Below are 27,681 nucleotides of genomic sequence, written 5' to 3' on the forward strand. Positions count from 1 at the left end.
TGCCCGAACCATATTCTCTGTCACACCTTTCTTACGCAGCGCGTACTCGATCACCTTTCTTGGAACTCTATCAAACGCCTTCTCCAAATCTACAAACACCATATACAATTCTCTGTCCTTCTCCAAAAATTTCTCCTGCAGCTGCCTCAACACAAAACACGCATCCGTCGTTCCTCTCCCCGGTATGAATCCATACTGCTCTTCCCCCATCCGAACAACTTCCCTCAACCTTCTTTCAAACACTCTCTCTACTATCTTCAACGCATGCTCCATCAGCTTAATAGTCCTGTAATTCACATACCGTCGCTGCTCCTTTTCCTTTGTACAGCGGGACCACTAGACTCTTTCTCCATGTACTCGGCATCTTTGAGCCCCTCAAAACCTCGTTCGCTACATTACACAACTCTCTCACGCATAGTTCATTGTCCAACATTTCGCTACCCACTTCACTCGGTCCCGTCGCCTTTCCTTTCTTCATCTTGCGCAGAGCCGCCGCCACCTCATCAACAGTCACTATTTCCCACGGCCCAAAAACTTCATCCGCTTCAACTTCTCCATTCCACTCATTCTCTACATTCATCAAACGGTCACAGTACGCCCTCCACACTTCTAACCTGTCTTCCAATAACACCTTCAACTCCCCATCGTTCTGCACGCCAGCACCAAAATATCGTTCTCCTTCTTGCTCCTTCTAGCAGTTCTAAACAACGCTTCCATTCTCCTGCATTTTTTACGAAGCTCTTTCTGATGTCTTTCTTTCGCTTTAGCCACCTCCTTTCGCGCCTTTTTCTTGAATCGGATGTAATCGATCCTATCTGCTTCAGTCCGCGACTTTCTCCACCTTTAAATGCCAACTTTCGCGCCAATCACTTCGCTGACTCGTTGATCCCACCACCATGCCTGTTCTTCTACTACACCGCCTTTACTTTACAACATACCTTCTCCGCTGCCTTTAAAACACCCTTCTCCAAGCACGTCCATCGCTCCTCCACCGTCTCACCTCAACATTCAATGTCGCAATTTCGTCACGGAAACACTGCTTCCCTTCATTTGATCGTAAAGCCTGCCTTTACCCTCAACCTTTCTCCTTTTCACCTTCCTGATTCTCCAGTCCATGACCAGCAGCTTGTGCTGGGTCACATTCTTCTCCTGCAATCACTTTTGCATCCGTTTTTCTCTTCTTCATTCACCAGTATATAATCCACCACCGTCCTACTGTCACCAGATTCATACGTCACAAGCTTTTTCTTCCTTTATAAACCACGTATTCACTACCACCATCCCACAACTCGCTGCTAACTACAATATCGCCTCGCCTTCAGCATTCATATCACCAACTCCAAAACCTCCATGCGCACAGTATCCTTTTCTTACGCTTCCACATGACCGTTCCAATCACCAAGCATCACACATCGCCCTCTAATGTCTGCTCTCACTGCATACACGCTGTCGTAGAACTTTTCCTTCTCCTCCGCACTTCGTCCAACCTGCAGAGCATACACCACAACGAAACTCACAACTTCGGCCTCAATAACTACATCAACTCTCAGGACTCTGTCCGAAACTCTCTTCACTGCTACAACTGACTTCGCCCAATCCTCTCTTATCGCAAAGCCAACACCATTCGTGCCACTTCCGTTTCCCTTCCAAAACCACTTAAATCTCGCTCCATTATCTTCACCCTTTATGACTCTCGTACCTTCACCTTTAAACTTTACCTCCTGAAACCCACACACATCAACTTTCCTTCTCTTCAACATGTCCGCCACTTCTGCACTCCTTCCCTTCATTGTCCCAACGTTCACTGTGCCTACCCGAAGGGTGACACTTCCACAACCATTCGATCCGGAGATTCTTCGCACCCCCTGCCCACTGAAGGGCTGCCGGGGACTGGGGGCCATATCTTCTTTTCCAAAGTCCATGAATTTTGTTGGAGCAAATGTTTTACGGTAGGATGCCCTTCCTTACACCAACCCCTTTTAGTCGTCTTTTACGACACGCAGAGGATACGTTGGCGCAATTCTAAGCCGGCAACCACACGGCTAACGCGTAAGTAAACCTTTTAATAAATATTACTTTTGGGAAGTCTTGTCTTGGCTTTATCTTTCTCGATCTTTCGGTTTTTCGTTTGTATGTGAACTATTTTGCGTTATTTGTATCAGCGATAGGTGTTGTGAACATTAATGTAAATAAAAAAACAACTTCTTAGTTTCGAGCCGCTTAAGTTTGTGTTCTCTTCTGTGTGGTAAAAATAACTAGAATATATTGACCTCTATAAAAACATGAGTTCACAACTGTAAGAAGTATTCAAGATTGTAAAATAGATAATGACATAGACTAATACTTGACATGTGTGTAAATAAAAAATACATGAATCAATAAAGTAGATAGAGTTCATAAAACGCTGTAAGCGCTGCATGTGTGAAAATAAAATGGGTTAGGTCACTTGCTTGACAAATTAGCAGTCATTGATATAATATAATTTTGCCAAAAACACCCAAATTGTTTTTTCCTGAAAGTAAAAGCTAACGAGAATAAATGCACAAATATGAAGCTTATAAACATAACTAACCATGCATGATACGTTAACTCTTATGCTGCATTGTAGCTTCCTCGTGAACATGGGTCACAAAGCTCTTGGAATGAAGAAAAACCGTTATGAAAGAATTAGATTATAAGGAAAAGTAAGTATAGTGAATGTAATTGGCATTTGGAATGCAAGCCATGTAAATTAGTTCATAGTCATGCCACTTGTGCAAAGCAAAGGACTTGCTGTTTGAACTTAGATTCCCCACATTGTTCACATGTCCTGTGAATGTTGTAAAATTTATTTAAAGACATAATTATCAGTACTCAATCTCTCTGGTGTGATCTACAATCAAATAGAATTATGTTCTTCATTTCTTTGCCAGGTTAAGACATTGTCAAAATAAAAACTTCTTGTGTTAACTGTATATAGATTGGGTTTGGTTCATAATGTAAATCCTAAAAGATTTGACTTGTCTCCAATCCCTGTGGGCTTGGGAGCTCTACAGGTATCTAGAGCAACAGACTAGTATCCCGAAGGTGTGCGTTCAAATCTTGTCCAAGTCACATGTTTTTCATGTTCATATAAAAACCATGTTAAGATTTATATTATGTATAGATTGGGTTTGGTTCATAATAGATATCATAGCATTTTAAATCTTTACGTTTTATACAAAAAATAAGTTTGGGGCTCTACAGATATAAAATGAAAATTTTGTGAGGTTTATCTACTGGCATGAAAGCAAAGCTGCTATTTTGATCTGATGACATTTTGAAAAGAATCAAATGCTTCATAATCAAAATAGAAGAATTGCATACATGTGAAATCTTTAGATATGTGTGAATAACTTGTGATATTTTGTTTATACTGAAAATAAGATTAAAAATGCAACCAAAATCTGAAATGCTAAAGCTAGCACAAAAGAAATGAGTAATCAAATTTAATGCACCTTGTTGTATAACTTTATGCACTAAAATATGTGACAAGCAAAGTTTAAAATAAAAATAACTTGTATACTTGTTTTAGTCAAATATGTTTTTGGCAAGTTTTGATGAATTTGATTGTTGTATAGTATATTATGAAATGTAACAAACTGTTCAAATAAAGTGCAATTGGTATGAAAATCTGGTTTTGATATCCCCCAAAGGAATGGTATCATATCACCCATCCACAATGTCAGGCTATGGTTACGTAGCATAGGCGTAGCCAGCTCGATAATTGGAGGGCAATATTCATTTATAATCTGTATTAAATTCCTTTGAAATCCATTGTTTTCTTGAGATTACAACATACATATATCAGTATTGGCTCCCCAATTATTGATGAAGCAGTCTACGCCACTGTTACGCAGCAGATAAAGCAATGGTAGAAACCACGAGTATCACGTGTGTAATCGAGGTGTAATCCCATATGTAATTCTCATCTTCCATACTACATGCTGGGACTGCACGCTCATCCCAAATGCATTTTGTAAGGTAAAATATCAAATTTTCGAGCTGTAAGATTTAATTCCGTTGCCGCAAGGCGTGACAAAAATAAATTTGTTTTGTTGTACGTAAACGGATAAAAAAAAAGTGTTTGCGACTTAAACAGCAATTTATATTGTGTTTATTGTGTCAAAACTTTAGAACCCCCTTTAGAGCAATATTATGTTTTCACATGTCATCTACTTAATATGAAGTTCGCAAATATAGTGAGGGCCAAGTCATTGGTGATGGGGAGGTTTGGTGCTGTAAACCTTGTAATTTTGTGCTATTATTAATGAATAAAACTAACGTTAAATCTCTAAGCAAATAACACCAAAAAATGTGTCTTGCTACGTCAATGACATGTTAGGAAATACTTCAAAGGATTGTTCTTGAACTTTAATAATGTCTTCACATGATACCAACTTAAGTCTTCCATCATGTGTGTGTGTGTGTGTGTAGAGGGGGTAGGGGCAGTTGTAAATTCTCGAGTGGAGTAAGTATTCAAAATTCCAAATGAAAGTTTTCATTTACTTTGTGATGAATGAATATTCGTATGCTTTGGAAGTAGAGACTCTAACGACAAAGTTGATTTTTTTGTCTTTAGTTTAATATGGAATGACTTTAACATTTGGCCACTACAACTGACGCAACAAAGAAGAATCTTCTGTTGACTTGTAGCTAACAGTAGATTCCATACATGGGTAATTGCTGCTGTCCAAAACCTGACACCTCCGTTGGCGAGGAACCGTTCTTGAAAGAGGGGAATTGTGGTATGATCTGTTCTTAACAGTTCCTCCAAACAGGCCCTGTGCACAAAAATTAATAATTGGAATAGCAATTTTTTGTCGTGACGCCTTAAAAGAAAACATTGAGGCCAAAACCAGTAACTCTGCAAAGGGTATTTTATGTTTATGTTACTTGCAAAAAATCTGTAAATGCCATTCTTATACCATGTCAAAAACGTGATAAAACACTCTAATCTAGTGAATAGGATTAATATGACCTGATTAACGTCATAGCGTATTAAATATCATGACTAAAACCAGAAATCCAGAGCAAGTAATTTTTGATCCCATGTATATGATTAGTCAATTTTTAGTCTTATTTATGTCTTATCGTAGGGAAGTTTCATCGTAGTTAATGTTGGTGCACAATCAAAGTTATCAATTATATTTTTATGATATTTAGAAGCAAATCTTGACGACAACTTCCATAAACTTCTAGACAAAAGTAAGAATATTAAAGCTGACGTTCACAAGGCTCTCCAAAGGTAATTTTTCTTTCATGGGATATCGATTATGTATGTTGACCTGTGCATGTTGGAACATTACGAAAAATAGTTTTTAGACAATATGTAGTTGTCGTTTCTTGTTTAAGTTGCTCGTGGCTTAGTGGGAAGTATGGAATAGCTCGCCCAAACAAGAACATGCCAATGCCTCATTTGTATGTCACAGTTGATTTTGAGAAAGAAAATTCGGAGGCTGCTATCAAAAATGAGATCGATGAAAAGTTAAAATGGAAATACATCGAAATACATCGAATTACGATCTAAACCATTGAAAGAAGCAAAGTTTCGAATGCTGTCTAAAATTATAGCGGAAAGAACCCAGGGTAGTTCTGGAACATTGACAATGTTCTGCTTTAAGAATGATATGTACTATGCCTTGACCTGTGCTCATGCGGGTGTTGTCAATAATTTGGATGACCATCAACAAGACTTTTGTGGCGGAGTCCAATTTATGGAAATCCAAGAATCTCTAAATGCCACAGTTAACGAAGAAAGCATGAAATACTTTTACAACGGGCAACCAATTGTCCGTGTTCTGGATCAAACGAGAGTGGTGTCTGATAAATAAGTCGATATTATGTACATCGTAATTGGTAGGGAGGAAGATTTTCAGGAGCTTGCTGTAAATAATCAGATGACTCTCAATTTAGATTTGGATATGCAGTGCCATACAGGCCCTCACCACCTGCATTGCATGTGAAACATCCAACTCCAATGTTCTCAAAAGACATCTGAATCGACTACACATCAATACAAATGCATTTTCGACAATTCTTTGTGCTCGTGAAAGTCTATAGTTAAAAACTTTCTCATCACCTATTGCAATCTGGTGTGGATATGGCTTCATTAGATTTTCATTCAAAGCAAATGCCTCATCTCCAAGCAGAAAGAAAGGTATAGGCAATAATGTATCTCTTAGTTCTTCAGCTTGTGGGGAATAGCATGTCTTGCATATGTTTTTAAGGTGACTGTCTTTAAAAATTCCTCCATCTGACTGGTTGCCAGGGGCTCCAAGACCAAATGAGATGAATTTAGCATTTGTATCTGCAATAGCCAAGAGGACTATGCTAAAATGTTTTTTATAGTTAAAGTACTCAGAGGCTGAGTTTGGAGGTGCACGCAACTTGATATGTTTACCATCAATGAACTGATTTTCTGAAACTGTACATCAAATCTTTGTATGAGCATCCTGATGCTAAGAACTTTAATGTTACACACAAGCGATCAAGAGCAGATATAGCATCTCTCATAGTGGTGTTTTTCTTTGCTATGAATGGTGTTAGCTTCTCACATAGCTCATCAAACAAAATGGAACCCATCCTTAAAAGTAGTAAAAATTATAATTTGTAAATAAAAGTAAAGAAAATAAGAAAATTTCATTATTAAAAAAAGAACGTAAAATTTGAATTGATTGTACAATCCACTGACTAGCTTAATTTTGAAGAGTGCATGAATAAAAAGACTATCACATTTCTTAAATTACCAAAAAAAATTTCTAAATACATCATGGTCAGTCACTCGGATCTCTTCAATTACATTTTTTGCTAACCCTTGTGCGTATCGGCGCTGCGCAGTTTTCCACAGTTTTACCCACCATCGTCGTGACTTTCATTTTTTTTCACTTCGTGCACCATTAGAGATGTAATAATAGCTACTGCTTGAAGTTTTTTTGGCCTTGTTCAGCGCCATTTTGGCACAAACATTGCATTAAAAGTACGTCATAAAATGAAGTATGACCATGTAACTGTTCATTATTACAATGGGCGCAATACATCAATCGCCATGCGGAACAGGGAAACCTTACATCCCGGGCGGAGAGAGAGGGTGCGTCTGCGATGCATTATGGTCAGTGTAGTGGATAAAATGGTATTATTCAACTAATCCCATTTATCCCAATGATTTATATTCAGTGAACTGTAATAACAACAATGTTGTGATTACAGTTCACTGTTTATAATTGAAAATGATAAAAGATAAGATTAGAGGGTCTGCAAAAAACGATGTACATGTTGTATGAGTTCATGCTACGTAATTGATCGCTGAATACGAAAACTTTTTTCTGCACTCGTCAAAAGCAGGTATGTTACGTATATGTATTCTCCTTTTCGTATTTACTGTTTTTGTATTTAAACTGTAATCAATTTTTGACTTTTAAGTTAAGCAACTGAATTAAGAAACTACAACCATGCTTTTAGAGTGTATAATGCAAAAGGTTTGTAAGCAGAATACAGGAAATGGATAGGACGTTATGACAAAGTTGTGCTAAGCTTTAAGTGCTACCTATTCAAGTTTACTTCTTCTAAATCCAGCACAATCATTGAAGCACTTATGACTGTCTGCCTGTTTCCTTGCAAACTTATTTAATGTAAAGATGATAAATGTACACATTTGTATGATATCAATGCCAATAATTTTAGCATGGACAAACAAAATAGTTGGATAGGGCAGCAGAAAAGTCTAAATTTAAACAGCTCGAATGGAAAAACTGAAAGCATTTGTCGCATCCAAGCCAGTCTTCACCATCATTATCTTTGCAGATTTTGCAAACACCAGTATTTTCTACAGCAAAACAAAGAAATGAATTTAAAATGAATTTAAGTTTCTCATCCACTGTATAATGCTTTAAAGACTTTGGTTAAAACATACTCATGAATATCATCATAGCAAGAGCCAAATATGAGTGATATTAGTTTCTCTCTCTCTAATTCCATTTTAAAATTTCTGTTTAGGCTTGAATTTTCACAAATACACCTTGCAAACTGTGAAAAGGAAATTGTTAAAATTAATGTACAGGAATAACCATATATATATAATTATATATATTTATATGCATTGTGATTTGTAGGCATGGTTTGCATTTTGTAGAAATCTAGTGCCTTAACTACAAGAAATGAGCAATGTATAAATTAATAGAATGGATTGTAAAATCTCTGTGGGAGTGCTCACTTACAAGGCAAATGAGTACACCACAATTAAAGCTGTCCTGCTGTGAGAAATGTAATGGCTCGATACATGACCAAAATTGAGAATGCCAACCAGTTTTCATGTCAGCAATTTCACTAAAAAAAATACAGTAGCAGTACTTTAAGTATTGCTTTTTCATCAAACTTGATACTTAAGATATCTCTCTGCTCTGCATAATGTAAAAACTTCAAACTTACTTCCCTATTTATATTAGACCAATTACATTCACATGTCTTAGGTGATGATTCTAATTTGTACTTAATGCCATGCAAGGAAGCAAGTAATTTGCCTCTTACCCCCCTCAAAGAAAATCCTGTTATGCCTTGTAAACACCTTTACAATATTTTTTTAAATCTTTGTTTAAGTAATCAAACCTTATCTTGTCTATAAGGTCCATAAGATGCGGGTGTGTTTGAAAATCAATTGTTATTTCCTTTTGTCCATTCATGGGGTCAATGAAGTATCGTATTTTCTTAGATTTGTCAATTACCTATTGGCAAAGTCAGAAATAAGTGGAAAATTTTTTCTTTATATAAATTGTCATAAATAATTCATATGATGGTAGAAAAAATTTCCTTCAGTCTTGAAGAGTAAAAGAGTAAATCTTTCAGTGTTCTTACGAGGACCACAGAGCACATTTTTCATTAAGGGGGAGGGGGTATGTATCCATCCACCACTAAAGATGCAAAAGTTAATAGTTGCAAGATTTGGATCCAAAGACAAATCTAAAATTTTCAAAATTGAGGGCCATAGTCCCACCTCCACCCTCCCTGACTCTGCATTCCCTGTTACATGTAGTAGTTACTACATTTGCTCACCAGCAATGTCCAATGAATACCATACTCGTTAATAGGAACAAATATTTTTGACACAGAAGAAAAACATTGGCCAGACCACAGCAAACGGGTGCTAGCCCCACGTTTGGCTATTGTTGTCAAAGATGCATCTGCAGCAAAACATTATATTCCAAAGTCAACATCCACAAAGATGCTTCCACCACCTGAAAATGAACGAACACTAACTTGGTATGGAGGAAAGACTTAATATGTACATTTTATTAGTAACAGTGTATTTTCAGAACCATTTTTCCCTTAGTCACGCAAATCCTACGCTCTATCATGTTCGTATATTTTATACCTTCACTCAGGGCAGTCAGGGGCATCAATAGGGAAGAAAAATTTGGCAATAACATCATGTTTTTACATATTGTGTACATTAGATTCAATCGCAAATTCAAAGTATGGTGCGCTGCAGCAAATGACGAGCGGGTTAATTTTTCAGAAATAACCACGTTAGTGTAGTTTGTTACGAGCAATACCTAATACGAGACAGAAAACGATTCTATTACAGCCCATTTTTGTTTTACTACCTAATGGTGATATGAAATTATTCCTAGTAAGATTCATTATGTTATTTTGTTTTCTTAAAGTAGGGGGGTGCCCCCTACTATAAGAAAACAGGGGGATGCCCCCTAAATATAAAGGGACGAAAGCCCCCATAGCTGCCATTTTCTAACTCCCTGTCTTCACTGGTTATTTAGCCTAGACGCTTACCAACCTTATCAATTAGCCAACCAGGATGGAAATTTGTTAATGACGATGTCTCTAAACTGTGCATACGTGCCACTTTAGGCGGAATAAGTGTCCACAAATCGCCGAGTGTTAGTTGTGTCTGCCCGAAATCTAACAATACGTCGTGCAATTTGAACCCCATCTTTGTTGCATTTATTAATCTTGACAAGGGTTCGTGTTTTCTGCTTGATTCAAAGAAAGGATATTTAAAGCTGTTATATACCATAAATACTAGTGAATTATCCAATAATTTGTATAAAAATGGACATTTGATTTATACGTTACCGTTGGGAATGATCACCACAACCCTTATTTGCGTCAAAGTCTTCTTGCGGGAAGCTAGTACGTTGTGCGACTACAATGTCTGAATTGTATAGTGCATCATCCTCAATCCCTTCAATTATGCAAATGGGTATTTTTTCAGTTTTCTACAGAAACAAAATCATACCCGATGGTGAACGATATATTGATTATAATTATTTTTAGTAAATACTTAGCAATGTCTTTTCATACGCCCCTTAACTTCTGCTTGTGATCTTGCTTCACTACATCATACGTACCTGAGCTAGTGAATCCTTTTTCTCCATTTTTTCGTTTTGGTAGGCTTTTGTGGAAAACTTGATGGTATTCTGTTTTATTGATTTTTAGTTTTTTTCACCGGACTACTTCGAAGCAGAATTCCGTTTGCATTTGGGCAAGAAGATATTAGTTTCTGGTGTATTTTGTCTACCGATTCTATAGCTGCTTGAAGATCACCAACTTTATCAACGAGAAAGGACGTGTTTTTTATAGCATCCAGTTTCTCATGAAGAACTTTTCTCAACTTGGGTGTGTCGTGATTTTGAAATTTTCCTTCGCACAATTTAGAATTAAAAGCAGGATGAAAAGACTTTTCGGATTTATCTGCAGTGCTTTCGATGTCGCATTTGGTGTCTTCCGGCGTTTCTATGGTTGTTGATTTCTCCTCTGCTGTTTTCTCTGAAATATCATAGTTTATAATGGTGAAATGTTCATTATCAAGTGTAATGAAAACGCTATTTCTGTAGTGATCAGGCAAAGAGTCGAAACTCCACTCTAGATTGGCGGAAAATATTGCAAAAAAATGTTTGCAAGGGTAATGAGTCTTCTTCCAAGCTTTGCAAGAACACTCTGGTTTGCTCAAATTTACAAGATGCCTTTCACGTGGGTTGGCTAAACTTCTGATATGAAACTCCCCCTTTTGGAAATTAACTGCTGAAATGTCAGAGGTATTGTACTCTGTGGCGGCATAACGACTTTTAAGGCAATGTTTTACGAATTGTGGAGGTCTGTCTCTTAAATAAATTGGAACGCTTTTGTTATACATTGCATATGCACTACTAAACATAAGGTTTTTTTGCATATAGCCCTGGTGAGAGTCAGGAATGAAACACTCTACAATTGTGATTGCAATGCCATACACAGATTTATCCACTGATCTTGGTAAATATTCGTATTTAAATAGCTTGTTCATTGCCTCTGTGCCATTGTTAGTGTTGACGACGTTCACTGCTTGTTGTGTTCGAAACGCATGGACCCAACGTGCCGAACACGAAAGCCATGTGTTTTCAGTATATTCTTTAACTTTTTCATAGAATCCAGACTTCCGTAAGTTGGTGACTTCGGCATCATACTCACTCTCTGTGCTTGCAAATGATATTCTCTGCATTTGGCTCAGGAACATTTCCTGTTCTTCTGGTGTTAGGTTGTGCTTCTTTGCTTTTGACCATCTTTGCATGGCTTGAATTCTGTGGAAATCGCAGATGTAGACTGTTATGTCATGAAACTGTTCTTCGATCGCCCCAATCTCGGCTGTTGAATAGTCGACCATGAAATACTTAGGGTCCAATCACGATTCCATGATTTGACAACGTTCAAAGCTTCACTGATAGATTCTCTGTCCTCTGCTTGGCACATGAACTCGGCCACGACTTTGTAGCCAACATTTGTGTGAACACAAATGAAGAACAGGGGTATCGCATACTTCGTTGTTTTGTATGTAGCATCCATCAAAACAAGCTCGTATCCATATCTTGTCAACAAACGCTGCTGCCATTGTTCTTGATGAACAAACAAAAAGCTTTGCTCTGCGGATACTCTATCGCTGTCGTTATTTCTCTTTGTCGTTTCCTCTCGCATCCTATAAAAAAAATTCGAAGTGGGATCTTTTGCTTTCCACTCGTCAACTTTCCTTGCCAGTGCTTCCTGGTCATCGTCGCAAGATTTGAAAGAAGAAATGGCTCTACCAATGTGATTTCGAATGTCTTGCCGGGATGGATAGTATCGTCGATTTGCTTTTTGGGAACCTGTGTTTTGGAACATCTCGAAATAGATCGTTCTCTACGAAATTGTCCAGCCATCGCTTTACTTCAGCAACGCTGGTAATATTTTGTTCGACCAAATCATAGATTTTTTTCACGACACGTGAATCGACGTATTGGCCAATTGATAACTCAGTTCCCACTGGGTGTTTTTGGTGAGCAGAGCTTAGCGGTATCCTTAGGTAAAATCGCGTGGACCTACGGACTTTTGCGTTCTCTTTATTAAGGGCCTCGTTTAGTTTAGTTAGAAGCGTACGTTTGGCAACTTTTATGGCGTTGTTGGATTGACAAGCGTTTTTGTCCATGAAGTAATCATCAAAATCTCGATGCAGCGAATTTGCAAAGTTGCAGGGCACTGGAGTTTTCGACTGTTTTGTAGTCTAACTCGCTGTTTCTTTTCATATTCGTGGTCTCCCACTGACTGTACACTATAACCTCCTCTTCCATCCTGGATGTGTAATAAAGCAACGCAATTTTTTACCCGCTATATATATGTAAAAAGCCCAAATATTTCTTCTTTAATGTATAGCGAATGTAATTCTCTTTCTTACTGAATAAGATTTTTTAATAGTTAACTCTACAAACATTTTTATAGGCAGTGTTAATAACTAGAAATTTTTGATAAAAAGACTGTTTTTTATATCTTTGATGTTGTTGTCTGGTGATTGATCATTGATGTTGATTTACGTACCTTATTAGGTCCATGGAGACAATGCCGCGTTTCTGTGCTTTTTATAGAGAATGGCTTGCCAAAAAACGAAATTGGAAGATATCCTCTTTTGTCTTCAAAAACTGCATGATCTACGAGAACATGTATTGTAATTCATTCTATAGCTGAGTTACAACATCTGCGCGATCATTGTTTTTCGTGTTTTCCAATTAACCCATTTTTGGAAAAAACGATATTTTCAATTAAGTGTGTTAAGTGGGATTATTCAAGCGTATTTGCGTCGTCGGGATCTTATTTCAAGCAACACATGTATTTGTCCAAAAACTCTGACCAGCCAACAATTTAAAAAATATAATATAAAACAAATTCTGAAAAAACAGGACATCTTGAGATTGCAAAATATCAATCAAAACAAGACGAGAAGTGAACTGTAAATTTTCGACTTTATTTCAAAGTCATCCTCAGACACGTATTTGTAAACCTTGCTTGCGGCCTAACTAACATTAGCATGATTGGTTTCATGTTATCCGTGTTCATTTAAGTTGCTTGGATGTAAGATTGACGAAGTCAAACATACAGTTTACGGCTTTTTTGGCGTACGCACTTACTTGCTTGAGTAAATCTCTTATTACTCATCTCTTTCCTATGATTTTCGACGGTAACAAAGCTAATAGAATTAATTGCTTGAAGTTTCTGCAAAACAGCCTCCAATTCTTCATTTTTCCCATCAAAGTACGATAAACAATAATCATTTTCAATGTTCACGCCATCGAAATGTTCATTAATGAAACAAATCTCCAAACTTTTCATTGCATTCATCTCATCCATGATTTTATTCGAAGGGAAAAGCCACTTAAACGAATAAGGGAAAAGCCAATATTCATATCAATGATTATTAATCGTGAAAGATGCTTAGGGTTTTCAAAGATTATCAATAATTATCAACTATGATCCACTACACTGACCATAATGCATCGCAGACGCACCCTCTCTCTCCGCCCGGGATGTAATGTTTCCCATGCGAACAGATATATTTACATATATTTTGTGTCCTTTACACGGTCAAATGTATTTGTCGCATAAAAATTGTCATGTTAAAATTGCTCGTGTAAACGGGCCTATAAAGAGAGAAAACTGCGTGTCAGTGTTCAGTTTAAATACTAATGATTGATATTTCTAAATAAACATGGCAATTTATTAAACCTTTCTATTTCAGGGAATTTCATCAGAGCCCTCTATAGAATAAGAGTTGGGACATCTACTATTGTTCTCTTATTTGTACACGCTGATGGGTCAGTTTCGGTCATCTTATCAAAACCCGCCATTTTGGTTCCTACTTTTGAAACTTGAACTAGTGTTTCCATGGCGATTATTGTTAGTGTTGACAGTTTTTAAGATAAATATGGTGTTTTGTTGCGCGTATGGGTGCAATAATCGTTCATCTGACGGATACAAAATGTACCGCATGCCCTCAGGGTCGGTCGAGAAACAACGAAAAACGAAAGAAATGGCTTTGTGCAATAAAAAGAGAGAACTTTAACACGGCGTCGGCGAGACTTTGCGAGCCAATGATACTCTTGTTGTTCTTTAGATAATTAACATGACAATGACAATGTAAATTTTAAAATTTTAATAAAGATTTACAACAAATTTGCATTTGTGTGTTGTGATATTGTGGTACGGCTCCTTTAGGTTCACTTCGAAGCGAATCAATTCGAGCCTAAAATCCGCGGCAAACTTCCACCAAATGAAGTACCAACTCTGTTCACACATCGAAAGCCTGTGCTTCGAAGAAAGAGTCCAACTAAACGAGAATTAAAAGTGAACACTGGTCAGTACTCTAACGTTTTGGCATCTTCAGTACATTATAAATTATTGACCAATGGGAAATATACACATGTTTACCTTCTTGTTCACATAGTGTCACCACAACCTGTTGCCATTGAGAGTGCTAGTAGCCAGGATGATAATAATCTTGACTCTGTACAATCTACAATGACTGTGACTGAGTTGGGCTTGAGCAATCCTCAAAGTAGCACAAATAGTCAAAGTCACACAAAGCTGCGAGAGGAATCGGAAATGTTGAAGAAAGAGCTGAAAAAAGCAAAAGAAAATCATAACAACCTAGCAAACAACATATCTGCTTTATTTAATGAAGACCAAATAGCCTACCTTTCCAAGAAGCCTGGTTATGGAAAAGGTTAAGCAATACCATTTTTAAATTGATGAAGCATAAGAATGAAATTTTGCAGTTCCACACTAAAAAAACAAATATAGTAAATATAAGCTTAAAATTTACATTTGATTTTTTTATTTTTAGTTTGGTGGTCAAATAACACAATTGAAAGTGCTATAAAAATAAGATATTCTTGTGGAGCAACTGGATACAGCACTTTACTTGGGATGAATTATCCATTACCTTCTATAAGAACACTTAATCGACGAATGGAGTGTTAGAATATAATAGTTACGTCATGTAATCACGTGTTCCGTAATTTATAATTTTCCTGTTCTTACTATATATATGGCGCCTTTCTACACGTGCCTGCTTTGTGTTAAGTTGATACCATTAAATAAACCTTCTCTGTATTAACCAAAGCTTCAGATTATTTTATCAGGTTATGGGCCCAGGACGGTCGCATGTTTAAGATGGCGGAGATCACAAAAATAGAGCCCCTCGATGGCAAAAATTACCAGTCATGGAAATATAACATAAAGCTAGTGTTAATGGAGCGTGGTCTATGGGGATTTATCGAAGGAACAGAGGTTGCCCCGGATGACACGGCGACAACAACTGTAAGAAATTCATATCGTCTGCGTTCCGACAAAGCATATTCGTTAATCGCGCTCAGCGTGCAGAAAGATCTACAAGTCCATATTTCGTCGACAATAGATCCTCGCGCGGCTTGGGAAATCCTACAAAAACAGTTTGAATGTGTTTCGATAACACAAATCGTTCGACTTAATCGTCGATTCTACGCCGCTACTATGAAAGAAGGCACTGATATAATGACACATCTAATGTACATGACGTCTTTGGCAGAACAATTGCGAGAGTTAAGAGAAGAAATAACGCCACAGAAATTCGCAACAGTAGTACTTGGAAGTTTGCCAGATTCTTACGACAGTTTTATTTCCAGCCTCAACGCTACCAAACCGGATGAACTAAATTGGGACAATGTGAAAGGTTTACTCATCGAAGAATACAAGAAGCGTGAAGAGAAAGAAAGACAGCGCAAATGTGAAAAGTCAGATGACAGAAATGAAAATGAAGCACTATTTTCTAAAAGAGGTAATTGGTCGTCCCGTGGAAGAAATCGACGTGGTCAAGGTGATCGCAATGTTGGCAAGTTCAAAGAGAATCAGCACCACGAATCTGGATCAAGTCAAGGTCCGACGTGTTTCAAATGTAGAAAAGTTGGCCATGTGATGAAGAATTGCCCCCTCAATCGTAGAAGTCATCACTTAAGCATTGCAGAGACAGATGGAAAGAAACAACATTTTGATAACATTGCTCTTAATTCCTACTCAAGTGCTAGTAGTAAAGACCAAGACACCAACTGGTTCATTGACAGTGGAGCAACAAAACATATGACTTTTCAAGTCGATCAACTCCTCGACTATAGTGAGTATGGGAAGCCATCTAAGATATACCTTGGTGACAATAGAACAATTGATGCATATGGTGAAGGAAAGGTCGAAATTCCCTGTTATGATGGATCTAATGTTATTACTCTTACCCTAAGCAATGTGCTGTATGTGCCTGAAATCTCGAAGAACTTATTATCTGTACCTGCCATGACTAGGCTTGGAGCCGAAGTGTTGTTTGATAAAGGAAGATGCGTTGTTTCGAAAGATGGCAGAAGTATTACCATTGGACATATCATTGAAGACAAGCTGTATATGATGAATACACATGAATATGCCCAAGTAGCTCGTACTGATATGCCTTCATTGGAAAAATGGCATTGCAGGTATGGTCATATGAACTACTCCTGCTTAAATCAGATGATTAAAGGGAAGCTAGTTGAAGGTTTGAAATGTTCAAGTAATGAATTCAACAAAGAGTGTGAAGCTTGTGCTCAAGGAAAGATGCATCGGCTACCTTTTCCGAAGAAAAGCATCAGCAAGACAACCCAACCACTTCAATTAATTCACAGTGATCTTTGTGGTCCAATGAATGTTGCATCCATGGGTGGAAGCAAGTATGTACTAACGTTCACTGATGACTACACCAAATTCGTCACAGTATATTTCATTAAGCGAAAGGCGGAAGTAACGTGCAAGTTCAAAGAATACGTGTCCGTGGTTGAGAATGAATTAGGCTATAAAGTGGGATCAATTAGAACTGACAATGGAGGAGAGTACATCTCGGAATCATTTCGTCAAGTTTGTGTGGAGAAAGGAATCAAACACCAGCTTACCAATCCCCACACCCCAGAGCAGAACGGCGTATCTGAGAGACTAAACAGAACACTACTAGAAAGTTCTCGCTCAATGCTCTACCATGCCAAATTACCACTCCATTTTTGGGCCGAAGCAATAAATACTGCTGTTTATTTACATAATCGTAGTGCAACAAGTACCCTGAAGAATGAAACGCCATTTGAAAGATGGTTCGGAAAGAAACCAGATGTTTCAAATTTAAAAGTATTCGGATGCGTGTGTTTCGTACATACCCCAGATAGTCTACGAACCAAACTTGAACCCAAAGCTAAGAAAGCAATATTTGTTGGATATCCTCAGAATACTAAGGGATACAAGTTGTATGTATTAGAGGCAGAGCGATTCATCAGAAGCAGAGATGTCCTATTCCATGAAAATAAGTTTCATTCTTTCCAAGACACCAGCTGCTCTAATAGCACCCATTTCTTCATCTGCAAAACAAGAGAAGATGAAGAGCCTGAAGCCAATCCAGAAAATCCTGGTACACAAGATCCAGTAGAGAATATACCTTCAGTGGGAGATACCTACGAAGAAAATTTTATGCGTCAGGTAAAAGACATTGGTCCTACAAGACATAGAAGAGCGCCCGTTAGATTCCGTCCAGATGAATGTTTGCTGACCAATTCGTTGACGTCTGAAAATGATGAACCCCAATCTCTAAAAGAAGCAATGGCAAGTGCTAACAAAGAAAAGTGGAAACAAGCATTGGAAGCAGAATACAACTCTCTATTGACGAATGAAACATGGGATTTGGTGCCGCCACCGAAAGATGGCAATATAGTTGGATCGAGATGGGTGATGAAGATCAAGCGCGACGCCAATGGCAATATCGACCGATATAAGGCAAGACTCGTAGCACAAGGCTACTCCCAAACACATGGTATTGACTATGAAGAAGTCTTCTCACCTGTAGCAAGGTATTCCAGCATCAGGACATTGCTCGCTTTGGCAAATTTGCATGATTTAGAGATACACCAAATGGACGTAAAGACCGCTTTCTTAAACGGAGTAATTGATCATGACATCTACATGACTCAACCCGAAGGCTTTGCTGACGAAGAACACCCCAATTATGTCTGTAAACTCAAGAAAAGTTTGTATGGTTTAAAGCAGTCCGCACGTTGTTGGAACCAAACCCTCGATAGTTTCCTGGTTTCAAACGGATACAGAAGAGTGGTGCAGACAGCTGCATATACACGAAGACTGAACGAAAGGAACATGGTCACATTAGTTTTGTGATACTGGCAATCTACGTTGATGACATAATCCCAGTTTCTAACGACATCGAAATGCTGAATGCTGAGAAGAAAAGGCTTTGCAAAGGATTCGAAATGGTGGATCAAGGAGAAATTCACTTTGTTCTTGGGATGTCAATAAGAAGGGATCGAACGACAAAGGAAATATTCATAAATCAGGAAAAATCCAGTCCACACACCAATTGAAACTGGGAAGAAATTTCAAAAGAGATGCGATGGTGAGGAACAATCCGATCAGAGTGTTTACCAGCAGATGATTGGTTGTTTGACATACGTTTCCACGGCCACGAGGCCAGATATAGCTGCATCTATCGGAGTTCTGTCACAGTTTATGTCAGATCCCAGCAAAACTCATTTTCAAGGAGTGAAGCGAGTTTTGAGGTACATAAAAGGGACAATAAGTTATGGTTTGAAATTCAGTTGTGATAAGAATGACGAATTACATGGGTACTCGGATGCTGATTACGCAGGTAATTTGGATGATCGTCGATCAACCTCAGGATATGTTTTTAAGTTAGCTAACTCAACGATTAGCTGGTCTAGCAAGAAACAAAGTACCGTCGCCAGATCGACAACAGAAGCTGAATACGTTGCCCTAAGCCAAGCTACCCAAGAGGTAATCTGGTTACGACGATTGTTGTCTGACTTGGGATCTAAACCAGTGTCGCCCACTACTGTTCACGAAGACAATCAAGGTGCCATCGAAATCGCACGAAATCCAAAGTTCCATAACAGAACTAAACATATCGATGTTGCTTACCATTTTGTTCGCGAAAGAATATTATCTAAAGAAGTAAAAGTTTGCTATTGTCCATCAAAGGATATGATAGCCGATATAATGACCAAAGGATTATCTAAAGATCAATTCCAAAAACTCAGAAATTTATTGAACGTTCAATCTTGTTAAAGAACACTGGAACAATATGTAACTATTAAGTGGGAGTGTTAGAATATAATAGTTACGTCATGTAATCACGTGTTCCGTAATTTATAATTTTCCTGTTCTTACTATATATATGGCGCCTTTCTACACGTGCCTGCTTTGTGTTAAGTTGATACCATTAAATAAACCTTCTCTGTATTAACCAAAGCTTCAGATTATTTTATCATGGAGCACATTGAATTTTCCTCGGGTCTTACAAATGAGGTTTTTGCACCCTTGCAATTGAAGGTAAACATACAAACTAATAGAAAACACAAAAGCACTACTGTTGTGTTGTGGCATTCTAAAGTAGCTACATAAGAATACATACATATTGTATACTGAAGGTTAATTTGCATTGAAAGGCTTCCTCCATGGGAGATCAAGAAAGAGACTGTGTTCTTTTGCTTGACGAAATGGCAATCATTCCATCATATGATTTTGACACAAGAACTGAGTCAGTCATCGGCCTTTGCACTATCCCGGGCAGCAATGAAAAAGACATGCAAGACACAATGGCAACACATGCCATGGTTTTCATGTTATGTGGTTTGACAACAAGATGGAAACAAGTTGTTGCCTACTTCTTCATTGGAAATTCATTCTCAGCTAAAGAAGCGAAAGATATTATCATTAAGATAATTCAAAAGGCAAGTGAATGCAATTTAACAGTTTATAATGTCACTATGGATATGGGAGGGGGCAACCAGGCTGTTCTTCGGGAATTTGGGATCTATTGTAAAGTAAAAAGAGAAAATGATGAATTGGGCCAGTGTAATGATACTGTGGAAATAGTCAATACCATTCAGCATCCTGTTATTGAGGGTCAGAGACTTACATTTATGCCTGATGTTCCACATGTTTTGAAGAATATCAGGAATCATCTGACTCGTGGACAAACATTTTTCATCCCACAGTATGCCATTGCTGAGTGCAATTTACCTACAAATACAGTCACAATAAATCACATCAAAAAGCTGGTTAATTATGATTCTTTGCATAATCTAAAGATTGCACCACACCTGAATGAAAAATGCTGTGATCCTGGGCATTTTGAAAAAATGAAAGTGAGCATGGCTAAGAATCTACTATCCAGAAAAACTAGGGCAGCCATTTGCTTTCTTATTCAGGAAAAACTCCTGCTCAAGAATGCCACAACTACAGCATGGTTTTGTGATCAAGTTGGTCTGTGGTACAACCTGATGACCTCACGTTCTTCAACAATGGGTTTCAGTCTCTACACACATGAAAAACATACAGAAGTTGTATCTTTCCTTGAATCAATTATTAAACTTTTTACCCAATTGAAAATAGGATCAGAATCAATTGCCAAGTGGAGGGCTGCGCAAACAGGAACAATTTTAGCAACCAAAACCATTCTTGAACTTCAGAACTGCTTCATTTTGGAAAAACAATACAAGTTCCTTCAGACCAGCTGCTTCACACAAGATTGCACCCATGCTGGCCAGAGTCGGCCAAAGATCGTATTTTCACGTAAAGGTGCACCTAAGTTTTGTATTATTGAAAAGAGAATTCCTTACATAAGTTCACCTAAAGCTATTTCTTACTAATAGTTTTCATTAACACATTATTTTGTTATGCAATCAAAAAACACCTCAACTATCTGCAAATGGGCTCCGAAAAAGTATATAATTGTTGGTTTCCGTTGTTATCATGCTAAATTCATGCGGACATAGTCACTGAATGAAAATGTATCTGCAATGAGTATTTTTAATGTTTGTTTATAATTACTCATTACTGTCTATCTAGTTTGCACTAATATTGAGCTGTACAGTTTTCTGGGAGAGGTCTCACTGGTCCCGTGTTCATCAACAGCCACCGTCAGAAAAATTAAAAAACATGAAACTCTCGTCAAATGTTAATGGTATTTAATGATTATGATTTATCATTATCTTAGACTTGAAAACAGTGCACACTCAGAACAACTAAAAATCATAAATTTGTATTGATAGGAAAGAATCCAGTCACATCAACTGGTGCTAGGTTGACATCGGAAATTACAGGAAAAATCGACACTTTATTTACCATGGATTGCATGTTTAACCGTTGATATTAATTTTATGCAACTATCTGAGGATATGTAGGTACCGTTGACTTTCAATTCTTCAAAAAAAATTTCTCACCGACGATTTCAAAATGAGCAATGACGTTCATAAGAAATTGAAAAGGTAAATCTTACTATTTGTGTTTTTTTGATATTCCTTCAATTCCAGTTGAGTTTTTATCCACGCGAAGATATTTTTCTGCTTTATTGTTCAATCTTCCCGTGATTTTTCCACATTTGCAGCTTTGATTGGTTTTGTGGAAAATGTGGAACAGCGGGTCCAAATGATCAGATGCCATATCTTCACTTGTACATGGTCGTTGATTACGCTAACGGAATAACTGATCATAATATGAAACAAGAAATCAACGAGAAACTTGGTTGGCAAGCTTCAAAGTACATCGAATTCCGACCAAACGACCCGTCAAAGGTGTGGAAGGTTCGACCTCTATCCAACAAGTGACTGGGAGTGGAACGCGATGATATTCCTTACATGCGATCCAGTGGTACCTTGACAATGTTCCGCTTGAAAGATGGAAAACAATACGCGTTGAGCTGTTTCCACGTTGGTTATGAAATTGGCCGGATACGGAAAGATGACGTTAACCCGTTTTTGGCAAGTCAAGATGAAATTGAAGTAAACAGAAATGCCACTCAGCGATTTATGGAAGAAAATAAATATTATCTCTCAGATGATGACGAAGTTGTTGGTAATTTTTCCCATTTTGATTTTGGACGTGAAACTGATATCATGGCCATCAAAGTTGATGAAGTTAAAATGGAAAATAATTCAGATGAAATGGAGAACTATTCTCATGGCGTATTGTCGAGGCTTTTTCTTAGAAAGCATCGTGGTGAAAAAAGCATTGTTCAAAAAGCTCAAGAAATTTTTGGAAACATTAGGATCTAATGTTTAATTTTGATGACGACGACGGAAGACCCGTATTTTGTAACGCAGTGTTGGTAAAAAGTGATGTTAAGTTTCTAATGGACGGAGATTCAGGATCTCTTGTGTATTTTTGTGATGATGAAAACAAGAAAAAACGACGTTTTGCATATGGTGTTGCTGAATTGAGGAAGAAAGACCAAAACGGAAAAGTGGAGACGTTCTACATTTGCTTGAGATTAAAAGATGCTTTGGAAAAATTGGAACTTACGAAAAAAAAGTCGTAAAATTGAATGAATTCCTTAGATTGTTTAATATCCCAATTTCTTTACCAAGCAATTTTTCCTGCAAAATAATTACCTTCTATGTAACCGTAAGTAAACTTTCTTATAATTTTGTAGTTTGTCATTGTCCATTGAAAATCAACTGCCCCTTCTTCAAAGAAATAGTCTTTAAGAGCATTTCTGATTTGTCTTGCATGAATTAATGATGGGCGAGCACTGGCATTTGGCTGGATGTCACATACTTCATTTTCATTGCCTAATTGTGTTCTCCAAGAACCATTCACAACATTTCCTTCCCTGACCCTGTCCTTCTGACTAATCAAAAGGTTATGCAATGCCATACAGGCCCTCACCACCTGCATTGCATGTGAAACATCCAACTCCAATGTTCTCAAAAGACATCTGAATCGACTACACATCAATACAAATGCATTTTCGACAATTCTTTGTGCTCGTGAAAGTCTATAGTTAAAAACTTTCTCATCACCTATTGCAGTCTGGTGTGGATATGGTTTCATTAGATTTTCATTCAAAGCAAATGCCTCATCTCCAAGCAGAAAGTAAAGTATAGGCAATAATGTATTTCTTAGTTCTTCAGCTTGTGGGAAATAGCATGTCTTGCATATGTTTTTAAGGTGACTGTCTTTAAAAATTCCTCCATCTGACTGGTTGCCAGGGGCTCCAAGATCAAATGAGATGAATTTAGCATTTGCATCTGCAATAGCCAAGAGGACTATGCTACAATGTTTTTTATAGTTAAAGCACCCAGACGCTGAGTTTGGAGGTGCACACAAGTTGATATGTTTACCATCAATGTTGCCAACTGCATGGGAAAGTGCCATTTGCACTTAAATTCATCAGCAATGTGTAACCATTGTTGCTTTGTTGTGGGTGGCTTTAAATATTCTTCCTTCAGCACATTATATAAAGCTTCACAGACCTCAGGTACAATTTTTTGAAATAGATGAAACTGATATTCTGAAACTGTACATCAAATCTTTGTATGAGCATCCTGATGCTAAGAATTTTAATGTTACACACAAGCAATCATGAGCAGATATAGCATCTCTCATAGTGATGTTTTTCTTTTGTATGAATGGTGTTAACTTTTCACGTAGCTCATCAAACAAAATGGAATCCATCCTTAAAAGTAGTAACGATTATAATTTGTAAATAAAAGTAAAGAAAATAAGAAAATTTCATTATTAAAAAAAGAACGTAAAATTTGAATTGATTGTACAATCCACTGACTGGCTTAATTTTGAAGAGTGCATGAATAAAAAGACTATCACATTTCCTAACTTACCGAAACAAATTTCTAAATACATCATGGTCAGTCACTCGGATCTCTTGAATTAAATTTTGTGCTAACCCTTGTGCGTATCGGCGCTGCGCAGTTTTCCACGGTTTTACCCACCATCGTCGTGACTTTCGTTTTTTTTTCAATTCGTGCACCATTAGAGATGTAATAACAGCTACTGCTTGAAGTTTTTTGGCCTTGGTCAGCGCCATTTTTGCACAAACATTGCATTAAAAGTACGTCGTAAAATGAAGTATGTACATGTAACTGTTCATTATTACAATGGGCGCAATACATCAATCGCCATGGGAACAGATATATTTACATATATTTTGTGTCGTTTACACGGTCAAATATATTTGTCGCATAAAAATTTTCATATTAAAATTGCTCGTGTAAACGGGCCTATAAAGAGAGAAAACTGCGTGTCAGTGTTCAGTTTAAATACTAAGGATTGAAATTTCAAAATAAACATGGCAATTTATTAAACGTTTCTATTTCAGGGAATTTCATTGGTAGACGGCCGTCGTCATGGATTTACCTGCAAACGTTTATACATAATTCCAGACACTCGCTCAGTTACATCATTTGGCAGGAAGACGTTTTACAACAAAGACAAATTTCAAAAGTAAGTTTTATCAATAAATATCGACTTAAGAAGAATTATAGGATATACAAAATACTCTAGTTTAACTTTAGAGACATAGTAAAAATATGAAATGCTCAACATTTCACCGTTATTATCATGCTAAATTCATGCGGACATAGTCACTGAATGAAAATGTATCACAGATCTAATAATACACTAGATAGTGCAACTGACATAAAGTTGAAGCCGGGCAAATTTACTTCCGGAGCCCCAAAGTAGTGAGAATCAATATGGCGTTGTATTAGAAAATATGTGGTCCAAGTTAATATCTCGCAATTATTAGCAAATCGCGGAGGTTGCATCAACTTTTTTGCAGTATTTATGAAATCATTGTGACTATAGTTTGTAAGAAAAAAATTGAAGAATACGCCAATACATCGCCGTAAAATTGATTTCAAGTGTAGCTCGATATGAAAGCATCAGCAGCGACTAAGGCTTAAGTACTGGAATTTACACATCTAAATATCGTATCACAGGACAATCTGCGATAGTGTGGCTTAGTTCGTGTGGCAAATACAGCGATATCATACTCGATCTATGGATGTATTGTAATAGAACAGGCATATTACAAAATCAGTCAGAAATTGACACATGTTACAAGCACAAATTAAATATTTTGCTCAGAATAGATAATTTAGGTTTGATATTTTCAATAACAAGAATGTGTAGAAAGTTTTATATGCATATACATGCCTGAATGGTAAAAAAGACAAAAATGTTGAAAACAGTAGCATAACATCACCATAACAGTACAGCACTGTGGGCAGTGGCCATATAACCCCCTGGTTTAGACTATGACAATACATTGTTTATATATATGTGTAAAACACAGTCAATACTACAAGTCTGGTGACTCTTCTTGCTTTAACAAGTAAATATTTTCCCCGTGTTGGACAGAGTGTATTGTATCAACCTGTGGTATCAACAGTTTCACAAGTGACCTGCTATTTTATACTTCACAAAAAATTTGGTGTAACAGAGGTAGACTCATAATATAAAACAAATTCGAAGAAGCAAGACAGACTCTATGACATAGACAAGCAAGACAAGCAAGACATAGACAAGACATAGACAAGCAAGACATAGACTCTTCGAGGTAGACTCTTCACATTCTTTCTGTAAATAATTTCTGAACGTATTAATTACTCACATCGTGACATAGCTATATTCGTTTGCCGACCAGAAACACCGGAAAAATGCATTTCTGGTACAATAATCCAGTGCAATATTTAATTATGTACAGTGAACAATATACTTTATATAAATCGTGAAAAATCTTTCAAACTGTTATCTCCAACTCGTTTTACTTAACAGTAAATATCGGAAGATAATTCTACGACGTTCGATTGAACATTTTGTGGCAGATTGTGCTGTGATACGATATTTAGATGTGCAAATTCCAGTATCTTAAGCCTTCGTCGCTGCTGATGCTTTCAAATCGAGCTACACTTGAAATCAATTTTACGGCGATGCATTGGCGTATTCTGCTATCTTTTTTCTTGAAAAACTATGGTCACATTGATTTTTTTTCATTAATAGAGTAAACCAGTTTATGTAACCGTCGTGACTTGCAAGTAATTGCAAGATATCAGCTTTGACCAGATATTTTCTAATACAACGCCATATTGATTCTCACTACTTTGGGGCTCCGGAAGTAAATTTGCCCGGCTTCAACCACTACTTATGAAATGTAAGCCGTTGCACTATCTAGTGTATTATTATATCTGTGAAATGTATCTGCAATGAGTATTTTTAATGTTTGTTTACAATTACTCATTACTGTCTACCTAGTTTGCACTAATATTGAGCTGTACAATTTTCTGAAAATAAATTTACTGCGGCTGAAATAGAGATGCCGAGTTCTTTTGATGCTGTCTTTGATAATTTGTTATTGAAGGAAAATGAAAAAGTTTATAAAGTTGGCAACGAGTTTGGCTTGAACGTCATTGCTGACCTCAATCGTAGCGTTTTAGACAACAAAAAAGAAGTGTTTCGTAATGTAGTGGCAGTAAAGAGTGATAACGAATTCCTCCGGCCTGGAGATTTTGGTTGCCTAGTCTATTATTATGATGAAAACAACAAAAAGATACCATTTGCGTATGGAGTTGCTGCAGTGAACAAGAAAAACGAGACGTATTATGTTTGCATGAGATTAGAAGATGGTTTAGAAAATTTGGGACTTCTCCAAAATGTCTCCTTCAAAGACTTTTTACGTGGCACTAAATGATTACTCTTTGTGATGAAGAACATATATATGCATCATTTAAAACCTATGTACTCATTTAACTTATGTTCTTTTTATATTTACATTTATCAATTTGTTTATAATTTATTCATTAATTTATCATTTGCGTAATTTTTTTGCGAAAGTTCCTACTGTAGCTAAGAACTTGTTTTAGAAATGTCCTTATCTTCAACATGATTTCCGTCGCTACATATCATGAAAAGGGTGTATTCAAAAATTATAATTATTAGTGATCGAGCTGTATTTTACAATTAAATACAGCTATAGAACTATATTTGCATCTGTGGCTAATATAAAGGTACAGAAGAAAAAATAGTCAAGTTTTACAGACACCAGTTTCTGAGTAAATTAATTGAGTACTTTCATTATTTCATATTCATTTGTATGCTTGGTTTAATAGTTATATTTTTTATAATATAAATATGTCAAATACGACTATACGACTATGCTATCTATTATATCGTTAGCGCGTGCTAATTGAAGTGGATTTATTGTGCAAGAAAATGACTCGAGGCATTTACACTAACCTGTCTCCTAAGAATTGGTGAAATTTCATGGGACCTTTGTTCGTTTCAGCTTCGAAATCCTGAAAGACATCGCATAAGTTAACCGTTATTGTAACTTGTTTGTGTAACCTTGTGACATCAAGAGTAATAAAATAATTAAACAAACCTTAGTAAATTTTTTGTAAATTTATCGAAACGTGGGTGATATCATTGGTCATTATAAATAATCATTGTTGTTGAGTGATAAATGTTTTTCTTTCATGATTTCCTGACCGATTTCTTAGATTTTAACTT

General features: G+C 37.0%; 8 protein-coding genes and 4 long non-coding RNA genes across 13 annotated transcripts; 4 read left to right on the forward strand and 8 right to left on the reverse strand.

Annotated features, from left to right (window-relative positions):
- Positions 1–277: 277 nt before the first annotated feature.
- On the reverse strand, positions 278–1,186 carry LOC124438761. Its single transcript, XM_046988959.1, has 3 exons — positions 1,081–1,186; positions 939–1,000; positions 278–691 (listed from the first exon to the last, which is right to left on the reverse strand). The coding sequence occupies exons 1-3, from the start codon at positions 1,184–1,186 to the stop codon at positions 278–280; spliced, it is 582 nt and encodes a 193-aa protein (XP_046844915.1).
- Positions 1,187–1,370: 184 nt separating this feature from the next.
- On the reverse strand, positions 1,371–1,922 carry LOC124438763. Its single transcript, XM_046988962.1, has one exon. The coding sequence runs from the start codon at positions 1,920–1,922 to the stop codon at positions 1,371–1,373; it is 552 nt and encodes a 183-aa protein (XP_046844918.1).
- Positions 1,923–8,170: 6,248 nt separating this feature from the next.
- Positions 8,171–9,195, reverse strand: LOC124439083. Its single transcript, XR_006946261.1, has 3 exons — positions 9,067–9,195; positions 8,623–8,738; positions 8,171–8,343 (listed from the first exon to the last, which is right to left on the reverse strand). It is a non-coding gene; the product is annotated as an uncharacterized LOC124439083 (long non-coding RNA).
- Positions 9,196–9,201: 6 nt separating this feature from the next.
- Positions 9,202–10,217, reverse strand: LOC124439084. Of its 2 annotated transcripts, none has more exons than XR_006946263.1 (3): positions 10,105–10,217; positions 9,806–10,001; positions 9,202–9,248 (listed from the first exon to the last, which is right to left on the reverse strand). It is a non-coding gene; the product is annotated as an uncharacterized LOC124439084 (long non-coding RNA). The 2 variants fall into 2 exon arrangements; XR_006946264.1 differs by having other exon boundaries at positions 9,806–10,004.
- A 236-nt stretch (positions 10,218–10,453) lies between these two features.
- On the reverse strand, positions 10,454–13,656 carry LOC124438764. Its single transcript, XM_046988963.1, is given in 6 exon segments — positions 10,454–11,682; positions 11,685–12,136; positions 12,138–12,480; positions 12,483–12,642; positions 12,850–12,959; positions 13,437–13,656. Coding segments are annotated over 6 exon segments (2,514 nt in total).
- A 593-nt stretch (positions 13,657–14,249) lies between these two features.
- LOC124438765 lies at positions 14,250–15,285 on the forward strand. The gene is made up of 4 exons (XM_046988964.1): positions 14,250–14,378; positions 14,521–14,659; positions 14,750–15,028; positions 15,149–15,285. Exons 1-4 carry the CDS (start codon positions 14,250–14,252, stop codon positions 15,283–15,285), a joined length of 684 nt encoding a protein of 227 aa, XP_046844920.1.
- Positions 15,286–18,783: 3,498 nt separating this feature from the next.
- Positions 18,784–19,437, forward strand: LOC124438766 (secreted RxLR effector protein 161-like). Its single transcript, XM_046988965.1, has one exon. The coding sequence runs from the start codon at positions 18,784–18,786 to the stop codon at positions 19,435–19,437; it is 654 nt and encodes a 217-aa protein (XP_046844921.1).
- A 194-nt stretch (positions 19,438–19,631) lies between these two features.
- LOC124439082 lies at positions 19,632–20,047 on the reverse strand. The gene is made up of 2 exons (XR_006946260.1): positions 19,784–20,047; positions 19,632–19,714 (listed from the first exon to the last, which is right to left on the reverse strand). It is a non-coding gene; the product is annotated as an uncharacterized LOC124439082 (long non-coding RNA).
- Positions 20,048–20,105: 58 nt separating this feature from the next.
- On the reverse strand, positions 20,106–20,560 carry LOC124439081. Its single transcript, XR_006946259.1, has 3 exons — positions 20,475–20,560; positions 20,291–20,394; positions 20,106–20,185 (listed from the first exon to the last, which is right to left on the reverse strand). It is a non-coding gene; the product is annotated as an uncharacterized LOC124439081 (long non-coding RNA).
- LOC124439078 lies at positions 20,423–21,646 on the forward strand. Its single transcript, XM_046989296.1, has 2 exons — positions 20,423–20,952; positions 21,223–21,646. Exons 1-2 carry the CDS (start codon positions 20,514–20,516, stop codon positions 21,333–21,335), a joined length of 552 nt encoding a protein of 183 aa, XP_046845252.1. The 5' UTR covers positions 20,423–20,513; the 3' UTR covers positions 21,336–21,646.
- Positions 21,647–23,487: 1,841 nt separating this feature from the next.
- Positions 23,488–27,635, forward strand: LOC124439077. The gene is made up of 3 exons (XM_046989295.1): positions 23,488–23,632; positions 24,491–24,615; positions 26,534–27,635. The coding sequence occupies exons 1-3, from the start codon at positions 23,488–23,490 to the stop codon at positions 26,861–26,863; spliced, it is 600 nt and encodes a 199-aa protein (XP_046845251.1). The 3' UTR covers positions 26,864–27,635.
- LOC124439080 lies at positions 23,575–24,240 on the reverse strand. The gene is made up of 2 exons (XM_046989297.1): positions 23,994–24,240; positions 23,575–23,830 (listed from the first exon to the last, which is right to left on the reverse strand). The coding sequence occupies exons 1-2, from the start codon at positions 24,197–24,199 to the stop codon at positions 23,629–23,631; spliced, it is 408 nt and encodes a 135-aa protein (XP_046845253.1). The 5' UTR covers positions 24,200–24,240; the 3' UTR covers positions 23,575–23,628.
- Positions 27,636–27,681: the final 46 nt, after the last annotated feature.

The sequence above is a fragment of the Xenia sp. Carnegie-2017 genome, unplaced genomic scaffold (assembly GCF_021976095.1).
Source record: "Xenia sp. Carnegie-2017 unplaced genomic scaffold, XeniaSp_v1 HiC_scaffold_19, whole genome shotgun sequence".
In the NCBI taxonomy this organism is placed as follows: Eukaryota; Metazoa; Cnidaria; class Anthozoa; order Malacalcyonacea; family Xeniidae; genus Xenia; species Xenia sp. Carnegie-2017.